General features: G+C 41.3%; 3 protein-coding genes across 5 annotated transcripts; 2 read left to right on the forward strand and 1 right to left on the reverse strand.

Annotated features, from left to right (window-relative positions):
• Positions 1–232: 232 nt before the first annotated feature.
• syn1 (synapsin I) lies at positions 233–10,825 on the reverse strand. Of its 3 annotated transcripts, none has more exons than XM_026342351.1 (14): positions 10,597–10,825; positions 9,937–10,328; positions 8,902–8,959; positions 7,923–8,014; positions 7,595–7,751; positions 6,795–6,884; positions 6,232–6,294; positions 5,974–6,116; positions 5,811–5,885; positions 5,612–5,714; positions 5,378–5,527; positions 4,920–4,989; positions 4,329–4,836; positions 233–3,412 (listed from the first exon to the last, which is right to left on the reverse strand). In XM_026342351.1, exons 2-14 carry the CDS (start codon positions 10,248–10,250, stop codon positions 3,385–3,387), a joined length of 1,851 nt encoding a protein of 616 aa, XP_026198136.1. In that variant the 5' UTR covers positions 10,251–10,328; positions 10,597–10,825; the 3' UTR covers positions 233–3,384. The 3 variants fall into 3 exon arrangements, with proteins under 3 accessions (XP_026198136.1, XP_026198134.1, XP_026198135.1); XM_026342349.1 differs by having other exon boundaries at positions 233–3,450; XM_026342350.1 differs by having other exon boundaries at positions 233–3,450; positions 9,937–10,825.
• A 2,157-nt stretch (positions 10,826–12,982) lies between these two features.
• On the forward strand, positions 12,983–16,968 carry vgll4l (vestigial like 4 like). Its single transcript, XM_026342265.1, has 5 exons — positions 12,983–13,184; positions 14,836–14,959; positions 15,079–15,328; positions 15,938–16,019; positions 16,168–16,968. Exons 1-5 carry the CDS (start codon positions 13,118–13,120, stop codon positions 16,467–16,469), a joined length of 825 nt encoding a protein of 274 aa, XP_026198050.1. The 5' UTR covers positions 12,983–13,117; the 3' UTR covers positions 16,470–16,968.
• Positions 16,969–20,258: 3,290 nt separating this feature from the next.
• Positions 20,259–26,719, forward strand: slc20a1a (solute carrier family 20 member 1a). The gene is made up of 12 exons (XM_026343432.1): positions 20,259–20,416; positions 20,709–20,818; positions 21,384–21,982; positions 22,100–22,240; positions 22,346–22,431; positions 22,924–23,020; positions 24,318–24,437; positions 24,602–24,811; positions 24,913–25,384; positions 25,468–25,653; positions 25,738–25,822; positions 25,923–26,719. Exons 3-12 carry the CDS (start codon positions 21,634–21,636, stop codon positions 26,076–26,078), a joined length of 1,902 nt encoding a protein of 633 aa, XP_026199217.1. The 5' UTR covers positions 20,259–20,416; positions 20,709–20,818; positions 21,384–21,633; the 3' UTR covers positions 26,079–26,719.
• Positions 26,720–26,891: the final 172 nt, after the last annotated feature.

The raw sequence follows: 26,891 nt of genomic DNA on the forward strand, positions 1-26,891 counted from the left end.
GCTCATTTTGCTTGAATTATATAACCCCGGTTAATCTTGTCAGACTGTAGGCCCGCACCACCTTGTGGTCACATTAGTATAACTGCTAAACCACTGTGCAACTAAGTGTGCACGGTTTTCAAGTTTCCTATACGTAGTCAGTTGCCATCATCGATATACTTAATGAGCAGCCTGAAAGACTGGGCTATGTTCAGTCAGTAATAAATAAATCTGTATTGTTGATCATAGACTTTATTGGGCATGTGCATGTTTAGTAACATACTCATTTTCACATTATATAGCTACATTGCATATAACATCAAATTTTTTACACTTAATTCAATTATCCACCATGACTCACATTATGAAGTATCTTATTTTTTGATTAACAAAAAAACCTCAGCTTGATTTCTGCACTTACATTTATGATTTTTAAATCTGGCAGGCATCGACTGACGATCAGTTCAACTTTGTAAGGATTCACTCTTTTCACAATGATTATACAATGCCGTTAGAAAACAACAAAACTAGCAGTAACAAAGAAAACAATGTACATTCACAGTCAAATATATCCACCATAAGTAATGTCAACCTCAAAAAGAAAAAGTGAATATCAAAAACATAATTACATAAATTTGTCTTCTTTTTTTTTTATTATTTTGCATTGCTGCCACAGTCCATCTTGTCTGTGCTATGGCAAATGTTATGTCTTAATATGGCCAAGAGGCCTCTGAGTGACAGAATTACATTTTAGATAATTAATCATTCATGGTAATTGTGACGTCTTATTTTCATAAATAACAATTACACCAGGCTGCTCTTACTGATTCTCCTGGCAGTAGGCTATACCACGATAAACACAGAGTAAAAATTAAAATGAATTCCTGAATCACTAATGCTTGAACCTATAAGCCTCACATAGTCTTGCCTCATAGAATAAAGAAGCGTGTACGTGAAAAATTAAGCAGAAATTGAAATAAACCAAAAGGTTCCGAGACGCACACAGAATATCAACAAGCACAAATAGCAGCAGGGAATAAATGTGACAATCTGCATCACTCAGAGCTCTGTATAACACATCTATTTGGTTTGACCAGTCACAGAACAACATTCACACATTTATGCACCATTGAGCACAAGGGGTCACTGTGGGTACACAAATAGACTGATAAATACGGGCAGCGTGGAGAAAATGCAGGGAAACCAGGACTCCTTTATGCTTTTGGCTATTGGGTCTTCTCTAAAAAGCATGATATTGCCATACTACATTGACATTCAAATGGAAAGCACTCCTTCTGGAAGACTTTTTTTTTTTTTGTGCCTGGAAGATGATTTGTTTTCCTGCAACAGCTTAGATTTTCAGAGTATTGATCAATGAAAGGGTTGTCCATCAAGGGAAGGGTGGCAGGAAGTGCTAAATTTACTGTAGAGGTGCATCAAACAGTTTCCTATAGTTTTACATTTTACTTTATTGTATAGCTGAACCGCATTTACAGTATGTAACATTCCTTGGCTGAGTTTGCTTTGGAGTGTGGTCTCTCCTTATAGACTATGAACCCGTTGAAAACCGAGAGGCATATATGGAAGTAAAAACTTCAGGGTTGGAGTTACTTAAGTGCAAAATCACAGTGCACTTATTAACTGATGAACCCTAAATATGAGCCTGACATAATCCACTAACCTACTGTGCATCCAATAAAGTTTGTAGCTGGTTTATAGTCATAAGGTCTTCTCATTTGATTGCTTTGAAATAAATGGAGTATGAAATGAAACGGGCAACAATCTAATGTTTCTCTAACTGTACCTGAACACTTGTCAGCCCTGCCTATGATGTATCCTATTATTTCACACCTGTCAGCGACACGGCAGCACCCCCGAATGGATGAGCTGTTGCTTTGTCAAGTGGCAGATGAGTAAACCTGAAAATATAGACTTCACACAATAGCTTTGTGTCCATGTCACTGTATTCAAGTATAATCTTTCAGTATACTCTGTGTGCAAATGCATTAGAAATCATAAAAACCTTCTACCTCTTTAAAATGCATGCTATTCATTCATTACTGGTAAACAACCACAATAATATGGTAAAGTAAGTCTCCTCACCCACACACAAGTGTCACAATCAATTGGACATCCCTGAGACAACTCCATTTGATCTGACGTCCTTGTCTGTGTAAGGCATGCTTTGAATATGGACAGCTTTTGTTCTTGTGCAACATAAAAAGAACTCGGAAGAAAAGTGACAACAACATACTCACAACACCTACTAGGTTACTGTACTAAGTAATTCAACTACATGTGACGACACAGTTACAAGCGCCAATGTCAGGGGTTGGAAAATGCAACCATTTCCTCCTGTTAACATGCAGCTAAGACATCACCATGAGAGGTCGACAGCTCAAACAGATCTAGCATTAGCTAACACTGGACATCCTATGTGTGGAGCTGTGCTGACTTAGGCACTGTACAAAGATTATTAGTGGAAGAGAGGTCAAATAGAGGGCGTGTATTGTACTTTAGGTTTTTGCTAAAGGTTGGTAAACTGATCTTTAGTGGGACAGCAATGGAGGGCTCTAATTTTATTTTATTGCACGGTTTATATGTGTTATATTATTTAAAAGAGATCAAACCGTTGCTGCATTTTTGCTGTACGTAGTGAATAGCCTATGGATGCTTGTTCTATTTTGTGGCTATACACAGCTTCATACGTAGAGCTCATTTAGCAGCTCTTTATGCAAAAATAGGGTGAGCATTATATTCACCATATTATTTTGAGTTAAGAAAGGGAAAGGCTGTTGCTTTTAAAAAAGAATGAAATATAGCCTTCAAGCTCCTCCCACATCAATAATTCTTTGTGCAGTCCCTTAAATCACTTGGTTGATCTGCAAAATTTGAACATAAAGATCACAATGACAATCACGGCACCAACAAACAAGTGGGAGCGCTACTGTGTTGTTCTTATTTTTGTGTATGGGTGCTCATGCATATTTTGGCTTTTGTGCTGCATGTGTGGATGCTAGTGTAGGCTCCCAGCTCGTGTGACACAATGAGCAGATGACTTTCTTAAGCTTGAGGCAAAGTAAGGAATGTTGCAGACATTAGTGCCTAAACTCACTATGTGTTCTACGTTTTGTTCAAATTAAAATATTTTAACTATTTAGGCAGTGGGTGCCAAGTGTGTACATTTTCATATCAGGGTCAATGTACGTGAATTGGAGATGGGTTTCTGTTGGTCCTCGTTCACTGGGGGAAGAAGCAATCTGTCCTTCAGTTTGCTTGTCCATCTTTCTGTCAGTTGGAAGAGGTGTGTGTAGGGGGGGTGAACTTATGCCGTCTCAGTCTGAGAAGAGACTGGCAAAAGATTTGCGTAGATTGCGTATGGTTTCAGCCTTCACCTCGTCCTGGCTAAGGCTGGCTCGTGGAGGTGGGGTTTCTGGAATGTTGAAGGTATTGGTAAGAGACTGGGATTTGCTATAAAGAGAGGAAAATGGTAATAGAGCAGAGGGAAAGGCTATTAAAGTCATGCAGCAAACCTATGGAATGAAAAGACTGGAGCATGGCAAGACAGAGAGAGAGAGGGGGGAAAGAAAAGGCTCAGTAAAGATATGGTCATTCAGTATTACCTTATCATTTCAAGTTAGCACTGATCTGATATGAATAGCGAATGACCTTTCGGAAGCGATGCATGTTTTAATCGGTGATTGATATGTTTTGTCTCTGTTTCAGGAGCACTGACAATCTAATATGATCCAAAATTAGGATTATGTGTCATGTATTTGTGAAAATCCCCAGCTGGAGAACGCATCAACTGCTCAGCTAAGATGCAAACATACAGATTTTGCAGCAAAAGACTTTAGCTAAAGCATTCAATAACTAAAAGTCTGTGTATTTCTAACAGCTATGATAGCTTTTTGAATGTCATTCATGAACAGCATCTGTTGTTTTTCTATTGTTTTACCATTATTTATTGAATATTGAATATTAATTCTTATGTCTGCTATTAAGACAAAACTGATTTGGTGTTTGGTTTGGTGTCCAGTGTCCTAGAACATGGGATGTGACTGATGAGATCTGATGTGATGTAATAACTCCATTATGGTCCGGAACAACAACAAACCCTCTTCTGCTTGTTGTTGTTTTAATGTATTGTAATCTCTGAAAATATAAATGTTTTGTGAAACTGTTGCTGAAGAACTGAAGAACATAAAAAATCCATCCATCATGCACGTTCAGGTGGATCATTTATCACTGAAGACCATGAATAGATTTTCCATGTGGCATGCATATCTCAACGCATGCAAAACATAAGGGAGGATCTGTTCAGGTCTCTTGTGAGCTCAGTTACTTACTTTAGTTGTGGAGAGGCGCCCATAGTCGGGTTGTCCTGACTGGGTTTCTGTGGGGGCTGAGGCTTTTGCTGCAGAGGGGGTCGTCCTCCTGGCCCCCTTTGGCCTGGAGCAGCAGATCGAGGCTGCTGGGTAGTGGGTGCTCCAGGTCGACCCTGCTGGTCAGGAGCCCTCTGTTGCCCTCCCTGTGACAACTGCCTAGGAGGCTGGGCGGGCCTTTGCTGCTGGGGCTGGCCCCCTGCGGGTTTCTGGCCAGGACCTCCTGCAGAGGGTTTCTGCTGCTGGGAGACAGACTGCTGTCTCTGAGCTTGTGGGGAACCCCCCTGACTCCCCCGAGGAGAACCCTGACCAGAAGGAGGTCTCTGGCCTTGAGGAGGTCCCTGACCTGTTGGACGTGACTGTGCACTGGGGTCACCTGTAGAAGGGCTGACAGCAGATTGTTGAACCTGTGCAGGAGGCTGGCCTTGAGGCTGTGGACGCTGCTGAGATGGAGGACTTTGCTGAGGACCACCTACAGAGGGAAACACCACAGTAACATTTAAATATTTTCCTAATGATAAGAAATGTTTTTTTATGAAAAAGTGAAGTTCTTACCTTGAGGAGAAGGGCGCTGTTGAGCCTGTGGCACTCTGGGCTGTGAGACAGGCTGAGGAGACACAGCTTTCTACAAAGCACACAAAGGTTGAAAAGAAAACTTATGGAAAACTATTTTTCGAACTACCTTCAATTTTGATCGGTGAGTTGTTTTCTGTTTCCATTTAACATTCGTCATTACGAAATAACTGACATGTCAATATATTAGTGAATATTTTATCATCTGCTTTAAGCTAATTGCTGAAGAACAAACATTATCTGCTACAAAATGAAGACCATCAGCTATCCATGAAATTGGCTAATGCCATGGTTTGTCAGTGAAAGACAGCTAATGAGCCACAGAGATATTGTACTATTCGCCAATATTGTTGTGACATATACTGCAGTGCTGATAAAAGTGGGGTAAATGAAGGTGGGAGATCACTGCAGCGAGTATAAGGTATCTGAGGTCTGAGGACCTGTGCTGGCTGTCCTGCTGCTGCACGGACTGTGGAAGAGCTTGAAGTGCGTGGAACAGTGTGGTTCATCTTAGAAACCACCAGCTCTGCAATCTGCACACGATCATCGTCCTGCTGGTCTCCAATCAGTGGCATTGAACAGTCATCAACCTAAAAGTGCGGTGAGATAATAAGATAATAGATCATGATCTTGGAGAGATATACCCTTCATTATAGTCTAATGCCTTCCAGTACCTCTATAATGTAGTCCTTGCCATCTTTACCGTGCAGAGCCTCCACAGCACAGATATCTAACCCTCCAAAGATGTCAGCACAAGAGTCCACCCACATTCTATACCTTTAATAACATGGTAGACAGAGCTATAATTGTACAGTGAAACGTTAGACTATATGATTCAGAGGTTTCATCTTTTATCTGCATTGGTGCTCTTACTTGTCTGACATGGCCACCTGCTCAAGCATAGATGAGCCAGTGTTGGTTTTCCAGTTGCCAGAAATGGATGTTCTCCTGTTAATTAAAATACATTATCAAATTTTACCAAGTGATTTTGCCATCCCTTGTTGACTTGATTGTTGAGAACAGAGGTTTCACTTACATGTATGCTTTATAATTGTTACCAATCTTCTGGATGCGGACGTCATACTTTGCATCAATAAAAGGCTCTGATGTGGCGTAAGTCTTGGTCAGTGCCACAACACTGGCAATGTCTTGAAAATCATATTGATTGTCCACTTTCACCTGGAGTCAAAATATAAATATGATGATAAATCTATATATACGTTTTCCAGAAATGGCATTTGTGTTTACATAAGTAACTAGAGCAAGTAAATATATTTGAGCTTTGCAGGGCTACCTTTCCCATTCCTGAGTGAGCATGGCCCATCTTTACCACTACAGGGAATCGAGGGGAGGTGATCTGCAACAAGAGCATTGTCACATTCTCAGATTTCTCATAAACCAACTTCCTAATCAATTTCTATCAATCCAAAGTGACGCATACAGTGGCATCCTTCCACTGTATCTGCAGTAAATTCTGATTCATAGTGATGCCTTGAAAGCCAGCCCAGTGCTGTCAGCTTGTGACTGCAGGGGTGGAGATGACTGCTCCACAGAAACAGTCGCACTTTAACTGTACTAACACTGACTTGGCACAATGATGATCAGAAATCCAGCCTCTAAAAGGGAAGTAAAAAAAAAAACAAAAAACAAGGCACTCCCAAGAAAATTAAATTGGTCCCAGCTGCTACATGAGATGGAATATCGACATGGAGGTGAATTACCCTCAAGTGACCCGTGCAGAAGGAATGGCCTGTCCGTGTGTGTCTCTTTAAGGGCTGCTTAGCATGAAGACATACCCATTAGCACAAGTGGAAAGGGGGAGGAGAGAGAGAAGAGAGCAGATGGCAAAGAACTCACCATTTCCTTGTGGTTGGGATAATAAACCTGCTCAATCAGTGGGAACTGCTCTGGGCCTAGTTGCTTGTGGAGTCTAGACATCTGAGCAAACTGCAACAGACAAAAATGCTTAGGATGCAGCTTCACATGCAGCTGTTTTCAACATGCTGTGATGTCACAGCTCTGCTCTCCTATAGTATCTGCTTCTAGACCATGTCATCATGGTTTGAAGGTGTTTTTGCGTTTTCCTTTAGACTTGTGGTTTGATTGATGGACTGAACACGCAGTTAAAGCTACTTTTCAAGATATTTTAGAAACATTTCAAAATTTACCTGAGGCTGATGAGCACATAAAACATAACTGTAAGCTTATAGGAAGGCGCACATATCTCAATCTCTGCCAATATTTAATTTAACAGCATTGGGAATTTGTTGTAGGTGCAAACACACCATTATGACTCAGCCAATAAAACAAATGCTGTTCACGGTTTTAACTCTTCTATCCATATTTTAATAAATATTTTAATTTAATTGCTAATCTTATATAATCTAATGCTTTCTAAGAACTGAATTAGCTGGATGAGTTTCAACAGGATTATTTTAGCATAACATCAGCGTATTAACCTGAATTACTTGGGCCAGATTTGAAGAACAGGGCCCTGGACTCTGAGTAAGCCTGTTTTTGTTATTTAATAAACTGCTTGACTTGCATTACACCTGCCTGTCTCCACATCTGGCTGCATTTGGATCATGTCTGTCGAGTATTAATAAAATGATGGTTTCAAACGAACCAATGATTGAATTAAATTAAATTGTACCTACCACCCATGGTTTGTCACAGAAATTGTAGACAGAGTGCAAAGAGTTAACACTTGGCAGTCCAGCATATTGAAGTCCAATCACCATGTTCCTATGGTCTCCATTCTTGTCCATGCTGAAGGCATGCTGCCTGATCAGCACAAAGTCTGGTTTAAAGGACCTGGAACAGAGAACATCAGATAAATATTAAACTTCCCTGCAAACAAACTAATCAATTATTAGGCATTTAAAGGGAAATGATTTCCACACATATCCAAATTGTATCTCACAAGCACCAACTGCATATTGTGAAATAGCTTTATACAGATAAGACATTTAGCTGAGTACTTACTTAGTGAACTTATGTCCATTCCTGATGGCATCAATGTCCACATTGTAGGTGCCTGTAGCATTCGCCACCAGATTAATTTCAGAGAATTCTGCCTAAAATATGAAAAGCAGCGAATACAGTTACTATATAAGCTGGCAGATTGTATTTGAAGTATGTTTCTCCTGTTAAGAGGCCAAAAGTGAAATGCTGAAAACACCAGCACACCATAAAACAGAGGGCAAAAACAGTAAGAGGGGGAAAATGCCTGAGACAGAGAAAAAGAGTGGAAACCTAGACCCTAGTCTGAAGATCCTGCTGGGTGGATTTCAGCATAAACAGCCTGCAGACAAAAGCTGTGGCTGTTTATAAAGCTACTTGCAAATTCGCTAGAATGGTTATTGGTCAATTGTTTGGCTTCACAAACAACTAATTCACCTCTATAAGAGATAACAGTTGTTTGATCTATCAGACTAACAAAATACATGTCTCTTAATCTGTTGCAAAGAGAAAGCTCTTCCTATTGAAATGAGAATAACACTCCCCGCTCTGTCACTCTAAGGGTTTTCTATGAAGACAATGCTGACTGATTGATCTGAACTCTTTTGTGCAGCTGAAACATAGTTATATCTAACAAAATGACTTATGAGATGACACTATCTCCAAAAATAAAAATATGAACCCAAAATAAGACCAAAGTGTGGAGACTAAAAGACTCATGTTTTTGGAGAGAATGAGCATCATTAAATACTATGAACTCGTCCTATAATAATAACAACAACAAAGCCTTTATCTAAATACAAGTAAACCATGCATCATGTCGAATTTACTAACCAGGTTTGTGTACAAATACATGCAAACAGTGTTGTCCACCAACATAATTCAAAATACCAACGTCTTCTGAAATTCTAGTCATAAGGTTCAGTAAACCTGGGCTGGTTTCTGTTCTCCTGGTAGGAAACAGGATGAGAATGAAGTCCAATGTTGGATTTGTGAAACATACCTGTTCCACCTTGATGTCAAATTCACCATGGATCTTTCTTCCTCTGAAAACCTTCACCCTGAATGTGAAACAAGAAAACCAGTTGTTGTTTGTACCCGGAAGAACACAACATTGGATTTGGCACATAGCCTATCTCCTGTGACTGACAGCTGACGTTTCCTGAAGTATTTGCAAGAGCTTTTGAAAATGTAGTAAAATGTATCCAGTGCTGACCAGTGAAAACATGAAATAAGCTGACATCAAAGGTTTTGTTCTCCTTCTTTTCGAACATACGCTACTCCATTTATAGCAGTGTACTGCATGTTGATGTTAGTGTAATAGCAGGTAATGCCTAATGCTAAATGAAGTAACCTACAGTATGAAATATCATTTTATCCTTCTTGGCTTATAAGGATGTTTAAAATGGACGAAATTCACAAACATCAGGTCCTTTCACATCCACCCTGTGAAGTATAAATATCCACACCTCCTGCATGTTGTGACAGAGTGGAACCACATGGGCTCAGTGCTGTGGAGGGGAAGTGTTTTGATGTGATGATGCTCTGATCTGCCTACCTCATTTTCACATAAGGTGTAATTATGAGACAAGGGGTTTTGTTTTTTTTATCACGTTTGGTGCAAAGCTCTGCGTGTGCAAGTGCACAAGTGAAGAAGCTTCACTTAACATGGTGGATGCATTTATCTGCACAATGCGCTCTCAAATCAAAAGCACCTGCCAACCACACCATGCCGGCACTGGCCTATATCCAGTCCAGTGGCTTCATTAGAGGCGTTTTAATGACAGCATGTAAGATGAATTCACCACAGCTGGTGAAAATGGCCTCTCTGCCTTTGTCGTGGCAACCTTAGTGCACAACCACATCTGCAAGGTGTTTCTGATCTGTGCAGGAGGACCACGGGCTGTTGCACGGGATGGATCTCACAGCACTGGATGAATCATGTGGCCTTCTAGATGTTGGAGCACTGCAACCCACAACCTGGCACACGTCTCTGTCTAGACGGAGAAGGCGTGCTGGCAATGCGCACTGCTCTTACCAGTCGGTCTGCTGGTCGTCGATAACCAGGAGGATCTTGGCACTGCTGGAGACTCCGGCCCTGTCCGCTGCCTCGGATAAGGTCGCAGCAGCGGCAGCTGTGGTCTGTTTAACAGCATTGGATATGGATGAGAAGAAACTGGAGCCTCCACCTCCAGACTGCTGCTGGCTGGTGGACTGGCGCCTTTCCGACGGCCCGGGCGACACTGCGGGGCTTTGCTGCGGCGGTTCTGGGCGTTGGAGATCAGTCATGTAGCCATTGGGCAGGTTGGACATGAAATTGCTGTCCGAGAGTCGTCGACGTAGGTAGTTCATGATGGAGACTAGTTAAAACGACCGAGAGAGACTGGTCCAGATATCCTCCTGCAGAATGCGAATTACACTTCGGTGATCCTAAAGAGGAGCAAGTCCTGTGTTATTAGTCAGGAGCAGATTTTGGAATATTTGATGATCGTTGTAGGAAATCGTGACTGTAACTCAAGGCATGGGCTAATGTAAAGGAAACCAGTGCAAAGCCTGCTGATAATGGCTGGAAAAATAATAGGTCCACAAGGCTGACTTTAACCAGATCATTCATTTGCACACATTTCTCTGGTTAATAAACCACCAATCAACGCTGCAATGTGATGTTAGAGTCAGAAGAAGGCGGGAGGAAGCCTACCTTGATGAGGTGCTGATTCCTTATTATTAGCCTATTTCTCACAGTGAAGTCAGCAGATGGGTGACTCTCATGTCCTCTGTGCAGGCAGGGAGGCCATGCATCGGGCTTGAACCTGTGTAATGAGAGCTACAGTCCTTCCTGCATCACCGCCGTTCTCCCTGTCCTCACCGTCAAGCCCCAGTTTTTTTTTTTTTCCGACTGCCCTGCGTCACTCCCAGTCATCCTGAGGGAAAGGAGCCTGCCAAGCTGGACCGCAGTCAAGTTAGGCAGAGTGCGGATCACAACTTCCGGAAGTTGCTTTCAAAATAAACGAATATTTATTCTGGTGTTGTGTTTCTTTTTATATATTTATATAATTAATAGCACACTTTAATCGTTTCAGCGTGTAGTTATTGGACAAGGACAGATAACTAATCAATACATAGGAAATAAACAAGTGATTAGAGCTCTAAATCCCCTGATCAAAACGCTATCTTTTTAATGGCATGTTATTAAAGTTCCTGTTTCGTTCGGCCTGTGCTTGTCTAACTTGACGCAGCTCTGTGTCGGGATGTGAAGGTGGTGCTGATGAGAGCGGTGTGACAAGGGCGTCGCTCTCTGTCAGACATGAGCCCGCTGTTCACTTCACGGGGTGCCTGTGGGTGTTGATGTAATATGGTTTCCTGGTGTGTTTAATAACGCTGCAGTGGCACACTTGCAGCCTGTCTTTCAGCCGCGGACACTGGGTGTTACTTTTACACACTGTGAGGCTTGTGCGGTCTGTCGGTGATACCAGGAGGCAGAGATCAACACAGCCCCCCCCCCCCCCCGGGAGCAGGCTCTGCTGTGGAAACTGAACTGTGATGGCAACAGTTCAGGTGTTCATAATGGACACAGAGGCGCAAAGCTGAGTGTACCTAAACCATGAGTGCCTGTTATATCCACTTTATGAACTTTAATTTACCCACGAGTAGCCCAACTTATTCTACCCCAAATAAAAAACAAGAATAACTATGAAGTTGTTGCTTTTTAGATGATGAAACCCATCAGAGGTTGCCAAACATGCCAAACAAATCCTTTACCATTAGAAGAAAGAGATGCGCATACGAATAGTGGCCAATGTAATTCAAAGATCGGCAAAAAGCAGAATAATAATCTGATTTCTATATAAAATTAAACTATATAATAATAATATATATTGTATAAGACGTTTCAGGGCTAATTTATTACTTTCACTGTTTCATATTTATTAATGCAGGCAGTGCAGACTTCTAATAGGGGAGTAACACGAAGAGTAGAAGGTTTCTGGACTGTTTGAGCTTCACCTAAATGGTTCTGGAGACCCAGAAAATCTAACGTGTTTTAAAGTGTAAAAACCCCATGGACTGTACGGACTCAGCTCTAATGGAGGGTATGAAGCTGTGCTATTGCAGCGGATGACTGACAGGGGGCAGTGTCGACCTTAAATCAACCCCTGCGTTTAATATGTGTATCCTATGTGTATTCCAGCAAACCCTTTACATGTAAATCTCCTTCTCATTGTTTAACCACTGTCCACCAGTATCCACCAGTCGCTCTCACCCTGTTAGGTCGTTACCTCTGGTATTATATAGATTAATACTGATGAGGAAACACAGGGGCCCTTTTTCATTGTCAATGATATATTATATTTATATCTTATCTTATATCAATTCATAAAGATATCTCAAACTCATACTAAGTACACTCTGATACACATTGGTACTTTTTCAGCAGTAAAAGTATTGGACATTATCAGAGTTAGTGGACTCCGAGGACTTCCTATGTGTGGCCAAACTCCTCAATATGCTCGGGCAAGATTGTTCTCATGGCAGCAGCATTTTCAGGACTTAAGAGTCTTTGTCTGGCCATCAACAAAAGCCTTTGGATTACTGATGTGGCAGGCTCGTAGTACAGCTGCGTGCGTGTATGGGCAGGTCAGTGGAATGACTGGAGCTCCGGTGGGCTAAGCACTCGAAAAAATGCAGTTTGGTGAGATTGCAAGGTGGGAGGGAGGTGGGGGCTTGGGGGTCAGGAGTCAGGACTCTGGTGGGGGAAACAAAAGGCACACTTCACTTTCTGTATGTTTTGGGGAGAAATCTGGCAAATTCTGGGGAAAAGGGGATTCATGGCAAAAGAGGTGTTTTTATATTGAAGAAATGAAAGCGTTAAGTAAAACCGAAAATCATCTCACTCTGAGGAGTTGTCTGACATTTAGCTACTTCACTTTCTACTTATGAGACAGGCCTACCTGTGTGCACATTCCGTCTGTAGCACAATAACAATGAGCGAATGAGGGCCTCCGATTGGCCCAGACGACAGCCAATCACAGTGCAGGGAAAGAGTCACAAGAAAGCCACTGCACCTATCTCCTCTCACCTGATACTTTACCTGGCTGAGCGCAGACCCAGCATCTCATTACCTTTCTAATAGAATCTATAACTGAGGCACATTGTGTCCTGTAAGCTCCAGCAGTCAAGGTGTTCCTCTGTATCTGACTCCACACACGCAAAGACAAGGAGCCATGGCTGTGGCAAATTTCCAGTACATTACCCGGATGAGCAGTGGTTTTAAGGTCTACATTTTAGAAGGTAAGATTGATTATTACCTTTCTTTTAATGCCTTGTGTTGTTTGATGTCACTGAATACTTGAACTAATTTGATTTGTGAAAGTAAGTCTCTGTATTGTTGTGCTATGACATTTTATTTTAATGTTTTCATATCTTTGGATCTTATTATCATGTTACACTGTTTTTTATAAAACTATAGAAGCCTTTATTCTTTCTCGATGAATGATATCTATGTAAATTAAATATCAGATGGAAAGAATCAGATGTGATATCAGTCTAATGGAAAAGAATACCAGCAAAGTTAAACATTTTATGTGTCATTTGTCAAATCATTTTAGCTTTGCCATACAGAAAATATCATTAGATTACATACGGGTAATTAATAACGAAGAACACAACAGAATAAAGGAGTCACTGTCAGCACATAGTGGTGCTCGTGATCTTCAAGTTTCTGTTAATTGTGCTGTCACTCGCATGTTTGTTTGTTATGGTGTTTCTGGTGTATCGCCATAAAGTCTGATTACACGCAGCAAAGCAGAAGGTCAGGTAGCGTATTCCCTCTGCTAATAAGGAAGAAATAACCATGCCCGAGGCATTAGAAAATCAGCATAGGTGTGGTTGTACCTGCCCCCCCCTCCCCTCCTCCACAATGGCACTGTGTGTGTGAAGGAGTAGCTCACAGGTGTTGGAGTGTTTAGTCAGTAACAATTGCGTATTGGAGCAAACAGTCTGGCTGCAGACTCTGAACTGCTTTTGTTGCTTTACATGCGAAACAGATGATCACCTATTGTTTTACTTCAAACAGGTCGTACAGTGAGCAGCTCTCTTTGGAAATTGACTGGCTCATTTGAATACAGTTAAATGGCTTCTACCAAAAGACATCAGTGTGGTGTTAATTGTGCATACAGTCAAACAATGGGTCGCAGTGTAATTATGCTGCCATGACATTTTCGAATACTGTTTTGTCTTTCGACTGTATTCAGCTGGGAAGCAAAACCAGGCTGGACGTGAGTCATCCTGTTGTGAACATAGTGCAAATAAACATTTACGAGAAGACTGTGTTTGTGAGCTTAATGTCTGTATTTTTGATATACAGACGCACTCCTTTTATCCAACACACTTGTGACATCAGCAGCTTCATTTTGATGTGTTTCAACTTGTGTAGTTGCAAAGATCCAGTGTGTGTCTTCACACTGATGGCCTTTTTCCCAAAATGGGTGCCGCCCAGATCAGGGACCTCAAAAACTGAAAGCTCCCACATGTGTGGCATCCTCATCATAACAAAACACGTTGATTGGGCCGTTTGGATTGTGTGACAGGGCAGGATGCCAACATTATGCAGAAAAACAACATTTTCCGTTAGCACTGAATTAGTTGTGTAGTTTTGCAACGCTCACTAATCAGGTATATCAAGTTCTACAGCTTAACGGAGTTTACAATTAACGGTGACAAAAAACGTTTTCCCACGAATAGCAGTCATGCAGGTTGATGTCATGGATCAAAACAAGTGGTTAGTCATCACTGAGTGACACACACCATTATCGATGTATAGTAAATTCATCACTTCCAGTACATGGTCACTTGTTCAAGAAAATAAGTTCACTTTGGTTTAATGCCTGCATGAGTTAAAAGCATCTCACTGTAATTGTGCACTTTCATTTGGTTTGTTTAGGTCAGCCCCATCTCAGGAGCGAAGACAGATACAGACATATCACAAATGACCGAATTCGAGCCCCAACAGTGTATCCAGTCAAACGCAAGCGCATCCATGAGAGAGGTCTGACTCTGGAGGAAAGGTTGGTGGAACTGGTCTATTACTAATGTTCCCAGTAATAATTCAACAGTAAAAATAAGATGAAATAAATACAAATTCTGTCAGAGACGTCATATATTTTCTGGTGAACGTTTGTTTCAGGCGAGAGCGGGTGCTGAGCAGAAGCGTTGGTAAAGCTGCCCAGAGATCAGCACCAGCAGCAGGTGTGTTTAACAGCCCACAGAGCCCCTCATCTACATGGAGTCCGACACCCAGTCCCACCAGCCCTCTGCCCACCCATGTATACTACACACCAGTCATGGATGAGCCACTTGCCCTTATCAAGAAACCAAGAAAAGACCCGGAGAGCACAGATGAAAAGACTAAAACTACAGCTACCAGTCAAATCCAGGTAATTCACCAAGACAACAAGTCCTGCTTGCATCTTCCACACACACTTTGTGCGTTCAAAGCAGCTTTCTCAAAGATCAGGGATCTTTAGCTGATAGAACTCATGAAAAGGTGAAGCTGCACTGTATGTTCCCTTGTAGTCTCAGTGTAGCTCCAGGCTACCTACAGCAGTGGTACATCTCCCATCTGAAGCCAGTGAATCCATTCTACTTCCAAGCGTGCATGCAGGCCTAAGCTTGTCTGAGCTATGCAATCCAGCCGGATTCAGGAAGAAAATGTGAGCAATGGAGGGAGGAATGCCATAAACAAGACCAAACAGACTGCTCTCTCTTTGACCTGTTTATGCCACCACACTGGGAGTGAGCTGACTCTCAGACCCAACCAGTTTAATCGGTTTCCGAAGTTAGTTTTCCAACTGAACACTGTGCGCGGTTTTTGTTGTTTGTTTGTTTGCTTGTTTAATGGGAAGTGCACAGTCAGGTTTAGTTGGTGGTAAAATAGACAAAACACAAAACGAGGTTGTTGTAGACTGAATCCAGCGAGCAGAAAGTCCCCTGTCTGCGTTTCTTCCTCAAACCCTTGACCCCCTGATCTCCTCTTGTGTTTTCAGATGCGTCCTTCTGTGATCACTTGTGTCTCCTCACTAAGAAATCCATCGTGCAGATCTGAGGACCACAGAAGTCACTCATCAGGTGAGTCTCACACTCTTGTGAATGAGCTCACCCTCCAGACAGTCCCTCCCTAGCTGTCTCACACGCATTATATTGTCGACATAAACTCACTTTTACTGACTCACTGAGGTGTGTATTTAATGTTTGCCAATCATCCTTTCTTTCCCAGTGGTTTCCAAATGCAACTATGATCACGTGGTTGAGGAGCATTTCCAGAGAAGCCTCGGTGTGAACTACCAGAAAGCCCGCTCCCAGCAGCTCTCCATCAGCGTGTCCGTCGACGACCACTTCGCCAAGGCATTGGGAGACAAATGGCTGCAGATTAAGTCCAAGTCTTCCTCCTGTTCATCCACACCTCCCAGCAGCCCGAGTGTCACCCACTCCCCCACCTACAGCCACAGCCCAAATCAGTCCCATAAAGAGTCCACCAGCAGCCCATCGCCAACCTCCAGCCACTGGTCTGTCAATTAAAGCAGAAATGACCTCTGACATGGGAGGAAACTGGACTTAACATTTCACTGCGAGCAGATCTGCTTGGATGGAAATGCCAGGGCTGGTGTTATGAGAGCGAGCTAACCGATGCAGGAGCGGTGTCACATTGGACCTCTGTGTGTCCAGGTTTAAAACACATACGACACAGAAGAATGTAGCATCAGTGGCTGTTTTGTTACATTTCTATCCTGTGCTTGTCGATAGCATCTAATAACCTGAATACTGTAGATGATGTTCTGGGATGATTGAAAAATCAGCCAAATATTCCCGTACATTTCTTTGATTTTGTGTCTTTTTTGTTTTTAATGCAGCCTGAATGCCACAATTTCATTGTATTAGATTTATATTCTGATACACCTGGGTTCTTTGTAGTCTAAATGACTGGCCTTTATGCTGTATTATAGTATGCTTGTATGCTGTACACTAAACAAAGACGTTTGAGAAGAAAAGGAAAAATAAAAATGCTCAAATGCTTAAACAGTTTTGCGTATTTGTAATTTCCAATTGCAATTTTATTATTTAAAAAATAATTTAGACATGCCAGAAAATGAATTAGGCCCCCTGTAAGTTCAAAGGTTGGGAACTCGTTGCCACCTTGTAAAACTGGGCAGGGTGGTGTACCACACAACCTAGTGACTCAGTGAGTGTCTACAACATGTCTGGTGCACAAATGCCGTTTTACATTTAACTGTTGCCACACACTGAGTGGAAATTATTCAACAGTATGAGCAACACATTGGGGACTTATTCCTGTAAGTTTAAGGGAATGTGAGGGTACGTGTTCCAGCAGGCACCAGGCCTTGTGTTCTGACATTCCTGTCTCCTGAGAAAATGACTTTGTAAGATCCTACAGATCCTGTTTGGCAAGGGATAGGAGGGAGGGAAGCGGGGAAGTAAGGGTTGGGCTAATATAGGTCTGCGCATGAGAACCAGCCCAAGCTCTTCAGTTACCTATTTGCATGTCCTATCTTGTCTAACTTTAAACGTGACATCCAACATTAAAAAATCCCAAAGCTTGTCTTTGAAATTACAGAGTTGGTAAATTTTAACAAAGTGGGAAATAACCTGCTTTGACAAGCTGAACATGTCGGCGAGACAGCACTTGACTGTGTGTTACAATGAAGGAAATGTGAATTAATATGTCTATGTGCACTGAAATAGTCATGGCAAACCATTTAAATGTGAAAGCTAATGTCAGCGGGTGGTTTGAGCGAGGACACTTTCACAAAAACAATCACAGTCCACTGTACAGGTCCAAAAAGTTGACATCAAGAACATCTTGCTGCAAGATGCCACTTTGGATCAAACTGATGATTAGTATTATTCTTCACTAAGTATTTTACCTGGTATTTGAACAGGGACTCTTTTTAATAGCCAGTGGAATCTGAACAGAGGCATTGGTGCCACCTAGAGGCCCTGAAGTAACACTAAACATGGTCAATGTCAAACAGTCTTTTGTTGCACGTTACAACACAAAAAACTGCTCCGCAGGTAAACTCAGGTTAGTGCAGCTACGTGTCACACTTTGTTCCTGAGCTTTTCATACACTTTATTTATTTATTTTACCATTTTTTCACGCAACATTTTAAACATGGCATGACATAAAATTCCAACAAAAATGACACCACTGTGCATGATTTTTCATTGTGCACCAGATGAAGTTAGAGATTTTGTAACTTTAACTTCATGATATTCATTTTAAATAGATCTGCTTATATATATGCAGTTTGTATTTGATGCACAGCGCAGATGCAAATATGTTGCACTGTAGCTCAGCACAGCTAAGCGGTAAATGGCAGTTGGAATAAACACAAAATGGCCATGAGAATGTTCAGAGAAAACCTTCTCATGCTGCCGCAAAACACATGCACATTGTTGTTTGAGGCAACAATGACATATAATTACAATCCTGGATACCTCAAACATGATAGAAAACAACATTTAACTGAGTTTTACTGTGGCAGTGGTAATTAAGTGTGCGCCACAATACAGACGATTGGCCAAACCATCTGGGAAAGTTCTCGTACTTTGTCTGATCTGTCAAGAGTTAGATCACCGTCAACAAATCAGAAGCATTTTGTAAATAATTTAAATTGCAGATCTAATCCGCTGAGAACATGATTGCACAGAATGGCTGTGGTTTTGCTTCATTTTCAAAGTTCCCGTTCAACCTCTTGGTACTTAAATTATCAGACTTAGCTAGGATAATTGCAGAAATTGTTACAGACCACTGGGTATTCACAATACCAAACCGGTAGCTTCATTTAACCATAAAGTGAACCTGATGTGAAACCATGTGAAGCTGTAATTGTCATATTTCTACAGCAATCCCTCACAAACACCGTATTTCACTAGTTAATCTTTAGTCTAATTTCTGTTCTCTTCTGTCTAACATGGATTTCTTCTTCATGACTGCTGTATTTAAAAAATCTCTGTTGGACGTTAAAGTATCAGATCCTCAAAGAGAAAGAATAATAATACTATGGAAAAAAATCCTGTCTTTCACAATGTGAATACAGGAAGTGTCTCTACTGTAAACTGGAGAAACCAGATTGGTCTACAAATGTCACAATACTTTGTTTATAGTTTATGTAAATGTAGATTTTTTTTATTTGTGGTAATAATAATAATAGGCTTTGATTGCATGGATGCGTGAATGCTGTAGGTGAGTTTCATTGTGTACTGGTGTGATTACACGTATATGGATCTGCACCACTATGTATGCAGTACATGTCCACATAGAGTACAGTACCTTTTATGTCTCATATTGATACAGTGCATGGGCTCCCTGCTGCCACCACCTTCACATTTCCCTTCAGCAGAGTTGCGTGTCACTTCCACTTAACGTTGTCACATGCTTTTAGAGAGGTCAAAATATTCCACATGGGTAGCATTTGTGTACATGGGTTGACTGGTAGGATGACACAAACTGATGGCCAACTATATAACCCAACAGGAGCGCAATAAATGAGTAATGAAGAGGAACTTATCAGCACATTTGGGGGCACTGTACCATTTCAGATGAGTCCGTTCTGCTGACGACCCGACGCAGCAGTGGAATTTTTTTCTGTAAATGGCAGATGGCAGGTTGATCAGTGATGCAGTTATTGAGCGCTGTTTCATGTTCTGCTTAGTTACACTTTTTCTTAATGAGCTAAATACACTTCAGGTCATTCAGAAGGTGGCTCAGGTCAAGTCTACACTTCCATGTAAACTTTTAGACATGAACAGAGAAGTCATGTATAGTCAAGTTAATGACCCTCAGCCATTAACAATACACACACTTCATCATCAAGTTGCTGCTTTAATAAAAATATACTTAGTGGGCATAAAATATTCCGTTTGCCCAGTAGGTGGCACCAAAGTGATACTGTTACTTAAAAGTAATGAAAATATGAAATGTGCTCGGACTCAGCTCCTTGTTGATGGACAGAGCTCTGACTTTGACACAGTATCCGGGAATATAAGGCTGATTATATAAAAACACCAGACCCCGCAGTAAACACACAGTAGCCTGATTTTTTTTTTTTTTTTTTAGGAACTAGAAGATATATTTAGCCAAAATAATAGACATTTATTCTTCTCCATGGACGTTCGGGGAAAACATAATTTGGGGATTTCGGTGCGGTGAAGCAACATAATCAACGACGGTCGTAATTATTTTTCCACTGTCAACAAACGAGCTAAACATTAGCGTTAGGCGGCTGCGGTCCCATGACCGGCCCGGAGAGGCGTGTACCCAAGCAGCTTAATATATAAGGCAGCGTGACAGGAGCCTTGAAACGTCGCAGGCTGCTGCGGGCCCACCCTCCTCTGCTCCGACAGCCGCGCACATCCCTCTCTCTCCGTGCGTAAAGCTGCTTCCCAGCTGACTGCAGCGCACAGACGCCAGGACGCACGGGACAACTTTCACTTTGCTCTCATATGTGAGTAGCAGCGACTTTACCCCTTCTCTCTCTCTATTTATATATATTTATATGCATGTGTTCTCTGTCACTTTCCCCTTTCCTTTACTTTTTGACTGTGTCGTCGCTCCAATTCAATTATGCAACAGCAGATAAGGAGATTAACACGCCGCTCTTATTTATTATACTGATTGGGAGTTAGTTCCACATTACTGACAGCGCTTAACAGCCCAAAAAAAAAAAAAAAAAAAGAGTCGCAGCTTTGAAATCCACGTTTGAAGTTTTAATTGGATTTTTGTTCTGCTTCTCACAGTCCGGCTGGAGTTTTCAACTAGAAACGCTCACTGAGCACTTTTGGCGTGTTGGGACAAGTGAAGAAACAAAACCTCAGTGATCTTTGTCATTATACAGGCTACATTTAATGTAAGTATTTTGTATTTCACTAATTTAAGCATTTTGTACTAATTGTACAACATGACTGTGAAGTTACCAGAGTCATTGTTGTACTACTCTATGGAATTATTTATTATTATCAACATTACAATAACACTGAGAACCGGATCAACCTTAATTAATTTTAATTTTTAATTTTTACTGATGCTTTTTTGTGTGACTGTGAATTCTGTGAAGTCTTCTACCTGTGAAAAAAAATCATAATTCATAAATAACCTAAGCAAAGTGTCCTGCACTCAGACATGGACTCATTATGATTAACTCAGCTCAGTACAGCCTCCTGCTCTAACAGACAACTCTACAGTTTTGTTATACTCACTTTAAGGCCAGATGTTAACCTAGTAATGATTTATTACTGATAAAAAACACTTCACCATCTGCCATAGATCTCTAAATCATACCTGGGAGAATAAATGATGCATGGTGTTTTTATCTTGTAACCTAGTTTGGGGCTTGTTAAAATGTAACTCAGCCTTTGTTTGTGGAGCAGCGTACAAGGAATACTAATCTGTAACTTAACTTTGTGTTTTTACAGAGGCTCACTGTCACGATGGATGGCTCTTCTTGTTCTATATCCAGTCATTTTATGATAAAACCTACAGACAAACCCTGCTTACCTAGCTAGCAATAAATTTTACTTTCCTTCTCATTAGTACTTTTTGAACTTAACTAAGGGGTTCCTAATTATTTTGAGCTATATACATTTATTTATAAAAGCATATTACCTCATACGTTACTGTTGACCCCCTACAAATCAGCATCAGTTCAACTAAAGTAATCTAGTGATGGATACAACTACACTAGCAACCCTGGCCGCTGCCACTACCATGGCGCTGGCCTCTCAGACTGACATGTCAGGCTTCCTGTGGCTGTTGGTGTTGGGCTTCATCATTGCGTTCATCTTGGCTTTCTCTGTGGGGGCCAACGATGTGGCCAACTCCTTCGGTACAGCCGTGGGCTCTGGGGTGGTCACCTTGCGGCAGGCCTGCATCCTGGCCACCATCTTTGAGACAGTGGGCTCAGTGCTACTGGGGGCCAAAGTCAGCGAGACCATCCGACAGGGGATCATTGATGTCCACATGTACAATGGCTCTGAACATGTCCTGATGGCAGGATCCATAAGTGCAATGTGTGGTAAGCATTCATGTACATATGTTACATAGAAATTACCTTGTAAATAGTTTAAATGGTGCATTGGAAATAAGTTAATAGTGAACTTTCAGATTCTGAGTTCATGTTTTTGTCCCACAGGATCTGCTGTGTGGCAGCTGGCTGCATCATTCCTGAAGCTCCCTATTTCTGGAACCCACTGCATTGTTGGAGCCACAATTGGCTTCTCCATGGTAGCCAGAGGTCACCAAGGGGTGAAATGGATGGAGCTTCTCCGCATTGGTAAATATATGTTTTTTCTTAAACTCATCCTACACAAGTCTCTGTTCAATCAGAAAAACAGTGCAGGTAAAAGCTTATGAATCAAATGTCTTTTGCTATCCAAAGTGGCATCCTGGTTCCTGTCACCTGTACTGTCGGGCATCATGTCAGGAATTCTCTTCTACTTTGTTCGCAAGTTCATTTTGAGCAAGGTAAGACATTTTTTTCTAATGTACATGGTTCATACGTGGAGTCTAGTAGGAGAAGTGGAAATATCTTTCACCACATTTTAAAATGACTGAACTTAAGAAAAAGTACTATTAGCAAAATGGTAGCACATATTATTATATACTTCACTATTAGCTTTTTTTTTAATCACAAGATAAATATTGAGGGTCGTGAGATGATTAATGGGAAATGAAAAAAGAAAAGCGAAGAGAGATTACATTTGTTTATTTGTTTTTTAATCACGCAAATATCTGAGCTTGAGCAAAGTTATTCTACTACTGGCTGTAGTTTCATATTTAGTATAAAAGAGAACAGTATTCATTTTCTCATCTTACGCAAATAAAGCATAGTTCCCAAAAGGGTGTAACTTTACATTATTTCAGTAAATATGCTAATTTATACTTCATCACTGGGACTCCTGAAGAGTATATGTCCCAGGAACATCTCAGTGAGAGCTCACACTCTGACTTCCACAGGTTGATCCTGTACCCAATGGTCTCAGAGCTCTTCCCATCTTCTATGCTGTCACTATGGGCATCAACCTGTTTTCCATCATGTTTACTGGAGCACCATGTGAGTACCACGTCCACACACTACACCTTTGCTTTGTCTGACTCTCACTTGCTGCACTGCACTAACACAGCAGCTGCTGAAATCCCTGGAGCAAGATGAGGTCTGAATAAATGTGTCACAGGAGACACCGAAGACAATTGATGACAGTCTTCTTAAGCCAAAAGTAGGTGGCAAAAAGGAGTAGATCATAACTGAATACATCCCATCATTTGCAGTTACTCTTGTAAATATTACCTGAAGTCGTCCGCATTTGTATCTGGAGATTTATACCAAAAATCAAAGGGACAGATGTGGTTTGAAAACAGGATTAAAACCAGCAAACACAACAAAAATAAAGCTAAACTAGCTCAATTAGAATCTGGAATAAAGATACCAACAATTAAATGGAGAATTTCCATTCCTTTTGTTTCATTTGCAGGATTGAACTTAACGGGAAGTCAACTGGCCTGGGCCCTTCACTAAAGGCTGCAGGCCGGTGTGTGTGTGGGTCAAGGGATATAACACACCATAACTCCAGCTATGCAAAATTACACCGTAATACAGCCGAGTGCACGTCCACTCATTCTGCACATGTGTTCCAGTATGTTGTATTTCCTCACACAGAGATAGAGAAAATGTAAAATATTTACACATCATTTAACACAGCAAGGTTTGTGGCGATAATGGCATCAAATCCACTGCTTTTGCCATGTGACTTTTTATTTATTGTTCACAAATGCAACCAGGTAAGTTGTTGCCTGTAAGGAGGGACGGGAGTTAACATTATGATACTAATCTGCATTAAACCATCTAATTCTAGCAGATGCAGCAGAGTTTAAACAAGTTTAGCCTTTCTATGAAGCATGAAAAGAAAATATGAAATTACTAGAAATGTCCTTGCACAGCGTAGTTTATCACTGTGCTGCAGGACAGGTCTCTTTCTCACTATCTGATTGGAGGCGTGTGTACTTTTGCTGATACTGTTGTCTGTAATAACATACTAATACGCTGGAGCAGGCCGCTGAGACATTTTGTACGGTTTTGAAGAAATCACATGGCCACCGGTCATAAGGTACAGTATACTTACTGTACCTTGAAAAAAACGATCACGCTTTTTATCTCACTTCTTGGAAGTTGGTGCCAATCAAAGTACATAGGAATATACTTGTGTAGAAGTATTTTTTCTCTACAAGTTTTTTCTCTCTAGTGTCAAAGGATCAGAGGAGTTGTGAATGAATTAAAGGAGCAGTTATGTTTCCATTTCTCCTTTTCTGAGACAGAGTTCTCTCTCTCTCATGTCCATGTCTTGTGTGCACAGTGCTGGGTTTTGACAGAGTGCCATGGTGGGGTACACTGTGCATTACACTAGGCTGTGCCCTCATCACAGCCTTGATTGTTTGGTTTGTTGTCTGTCCACGCCTCAAGAAGAAAATCAAACGTGAGTAAAGTTTACCCTTTGTGACACAAATTTAAAAAAAAACATCATTTTTGATGCTCAAGTGTAAAAAAACCTTTTTATTTCTAAAGCTTGAACATGCATATATAAATCCTACCTATACGGTAGCATATGTAACCTAAGTGGAGCATTGTTATGCACCTCAGGAGAAACAGCTGCTGCGCCCTCTGAAACTCCACTAATGGAGAAGAACTCCAGAAATCCTGCATTAGCAGAGCAGCCCCCAAAACCCCTTGAACCTCGCCCCAAGTCCCCTCCAGCAGGCAGTCAGAAGGTGGCTTTCAAACTTGGAGGCTCAGAGGAAACTGATTTGGACAACAACGAAATGGAAACCAAAGACATAGATATCAGCAGCGGTAAGAAATAACGTAACTTCTGCTTTATGTGACTTTGTGGGTATAAAAACATCTAACCAACTGAATAATGATTTTATAATAATGATAATTTCTGTTCATAGGTCTGAATGGTACTGTTGGTCCCATGGTGATCACTGATCCTCACAGTGGACGATCACACACAATCCACAAAGACTCCGGTCTTTACAAAGACCTGCTACACAAGCTCCACATGGCCAAGGTCGGTGACTGCATTGGTGACAGTGACAGTGAAGAGCGGCCCATCCGGAGGAACAACAGCTACACCTCCTATACCATGGCCATTTATGGCATCCAAGGAGATCTGAAAAACAAGGACCAAGATGGTGCTCTGCAGAGAAGGTCCAGGGTGGACAGTGTCAGCAGCTCCAGCTCAATAGTGACCAGTAGCAGTGTAGTCCAGGACTGTAGTGTGAATCTGGAAACTGACAAGAACCTGGATCTGGAGGAAGACGAGCTGGAGGTGGACCAACCAGCTGTTTCAATACTTTTCCAGTTCCTGCAGATCCTCACAGCGTGCTTTGGCTCCTTTGCTCATGGAGGGAATGACGTCAGGTAGGTGGTACAGTGGTTTCCTCTGAGGATTTTATGTATGTCCTGTTTGTTGAGAGGATTTATATTGGCCATTTTATCACTAGCAATGCAATTGGCCCCTTGGTGGCTCTCTGGCTTCTGTATGAGAGCGGCTCTGTGGTGTCCACTTCACCCACACCCATCTGGTTGCTTCTGTACGGCGGAGTGGGAATCTGCGCTGGTCTCTGGGTATGGGGACGGAGGGTGATCCAAACGTTGGGCAAAGATCTTACCCCCATTACACCCTCCAGGTATGCTGCACATTTATATCCTATACCTAAAATGTTGATTTATGTTATGGTCAATGCTTTCTAAATAGTTTTCCTACTATGTAGTGGATTCAGCATTGAACTAGCTTCAGCAGTCACCGTTGTCGTAGCATCCAACATCGGGCTTCCTGTCAGCACAACCCACTGCAAGGTGATGAAACTCAAATAGATGCATGTAGAAAAACAATCGGTCCAGCTTTGAGCACACATTCTGAACTTGGTGTATATTCTTGAACCTATGTACAACGCAGGTGGGCTCTGTGGTGGCTGTGGGATGGTTGCGCTCCAGGAAATCTGTTGACTGGCATCTGTTCAGGAACATCTTCATTGCGTGGTTCGTCACAGTTCCGATCTCTGGGTTGATCAGTGCAGCCATCATGGCTCTCTTCATATACGTTATTCTGTGAGGCTCCTGCTCTTTAGCTGCACTGTTACTTCAACTGACAGACTGCTTCTGCTGCTGCTGTTTGCTCATGCTATAGTTTTATATCAGTAACCTTTTCAGTAGTAAAGCTAATGATGATATCGCACAGGAATGTGTCCACGAATGATGCAGGATCTAATAGCACTATTCAAATATCCAGAGGTCTGTGTTCCTACATATCTGTGTATATTTGTATAAATGCAATATGTGTTGAAATTCAGATAGTTCCGTTTTGACTGAAAAAGAACAAGTACATGTTGTATTATCTGTTTGTGTATTTGGATATAAAAAAGCGATTTGATTTGATTTTGAGGGATTTCAATGTATTATACTTGCTACTAATAAGCATATTTAGTGTGTTTCAGGCACAGTATTGGGAGAAACTACAGGTTTAATTCTGTTCTCTATTGTTTCATCATTTACTGTAAACCTGAATTTTAATGTATATAATATTTATACTGTGTATGTTTGTCTTGAGTAAGCATTTAGATGGGCTTCGGATTTTTAAATTTATTGTGAACTTGATGAAAAACTGAAATCTTTTTTCTATAATAATATCTTTTCAACTTGTTGTGTTACTGGTGCAGAAAAATAAAAACTGAAAAAAGAAAGAAAGAAACGTAACCATGCCAATTTGTGATTATTGAAAAGTCCACTGGGTGGTGTAGTTGCTGCATCTGCAAACACATAATGTAAGACATTAATCACAAACTAGCAGCAAATAGGAATAACAACAAAGCAATGCTAAATAGACCAATAAATATGAAAACAAAACATATACAACATTAACAAGTTA

Source organism: Anabas testudineus, chromosome 9 (genome assembly GCF_900324465.2).
Source record: "Anabas testudineus chromosome 9, fAnaTes1.2, whole genome shotgun sequence".
Taxonomy (NCBI): domain Eukaryota; kingdom Metazoa; phylum Chordata; class Actinopteri; order Anabantiformes; family Anabantidae; genus Anabas; species Anabas testudineus.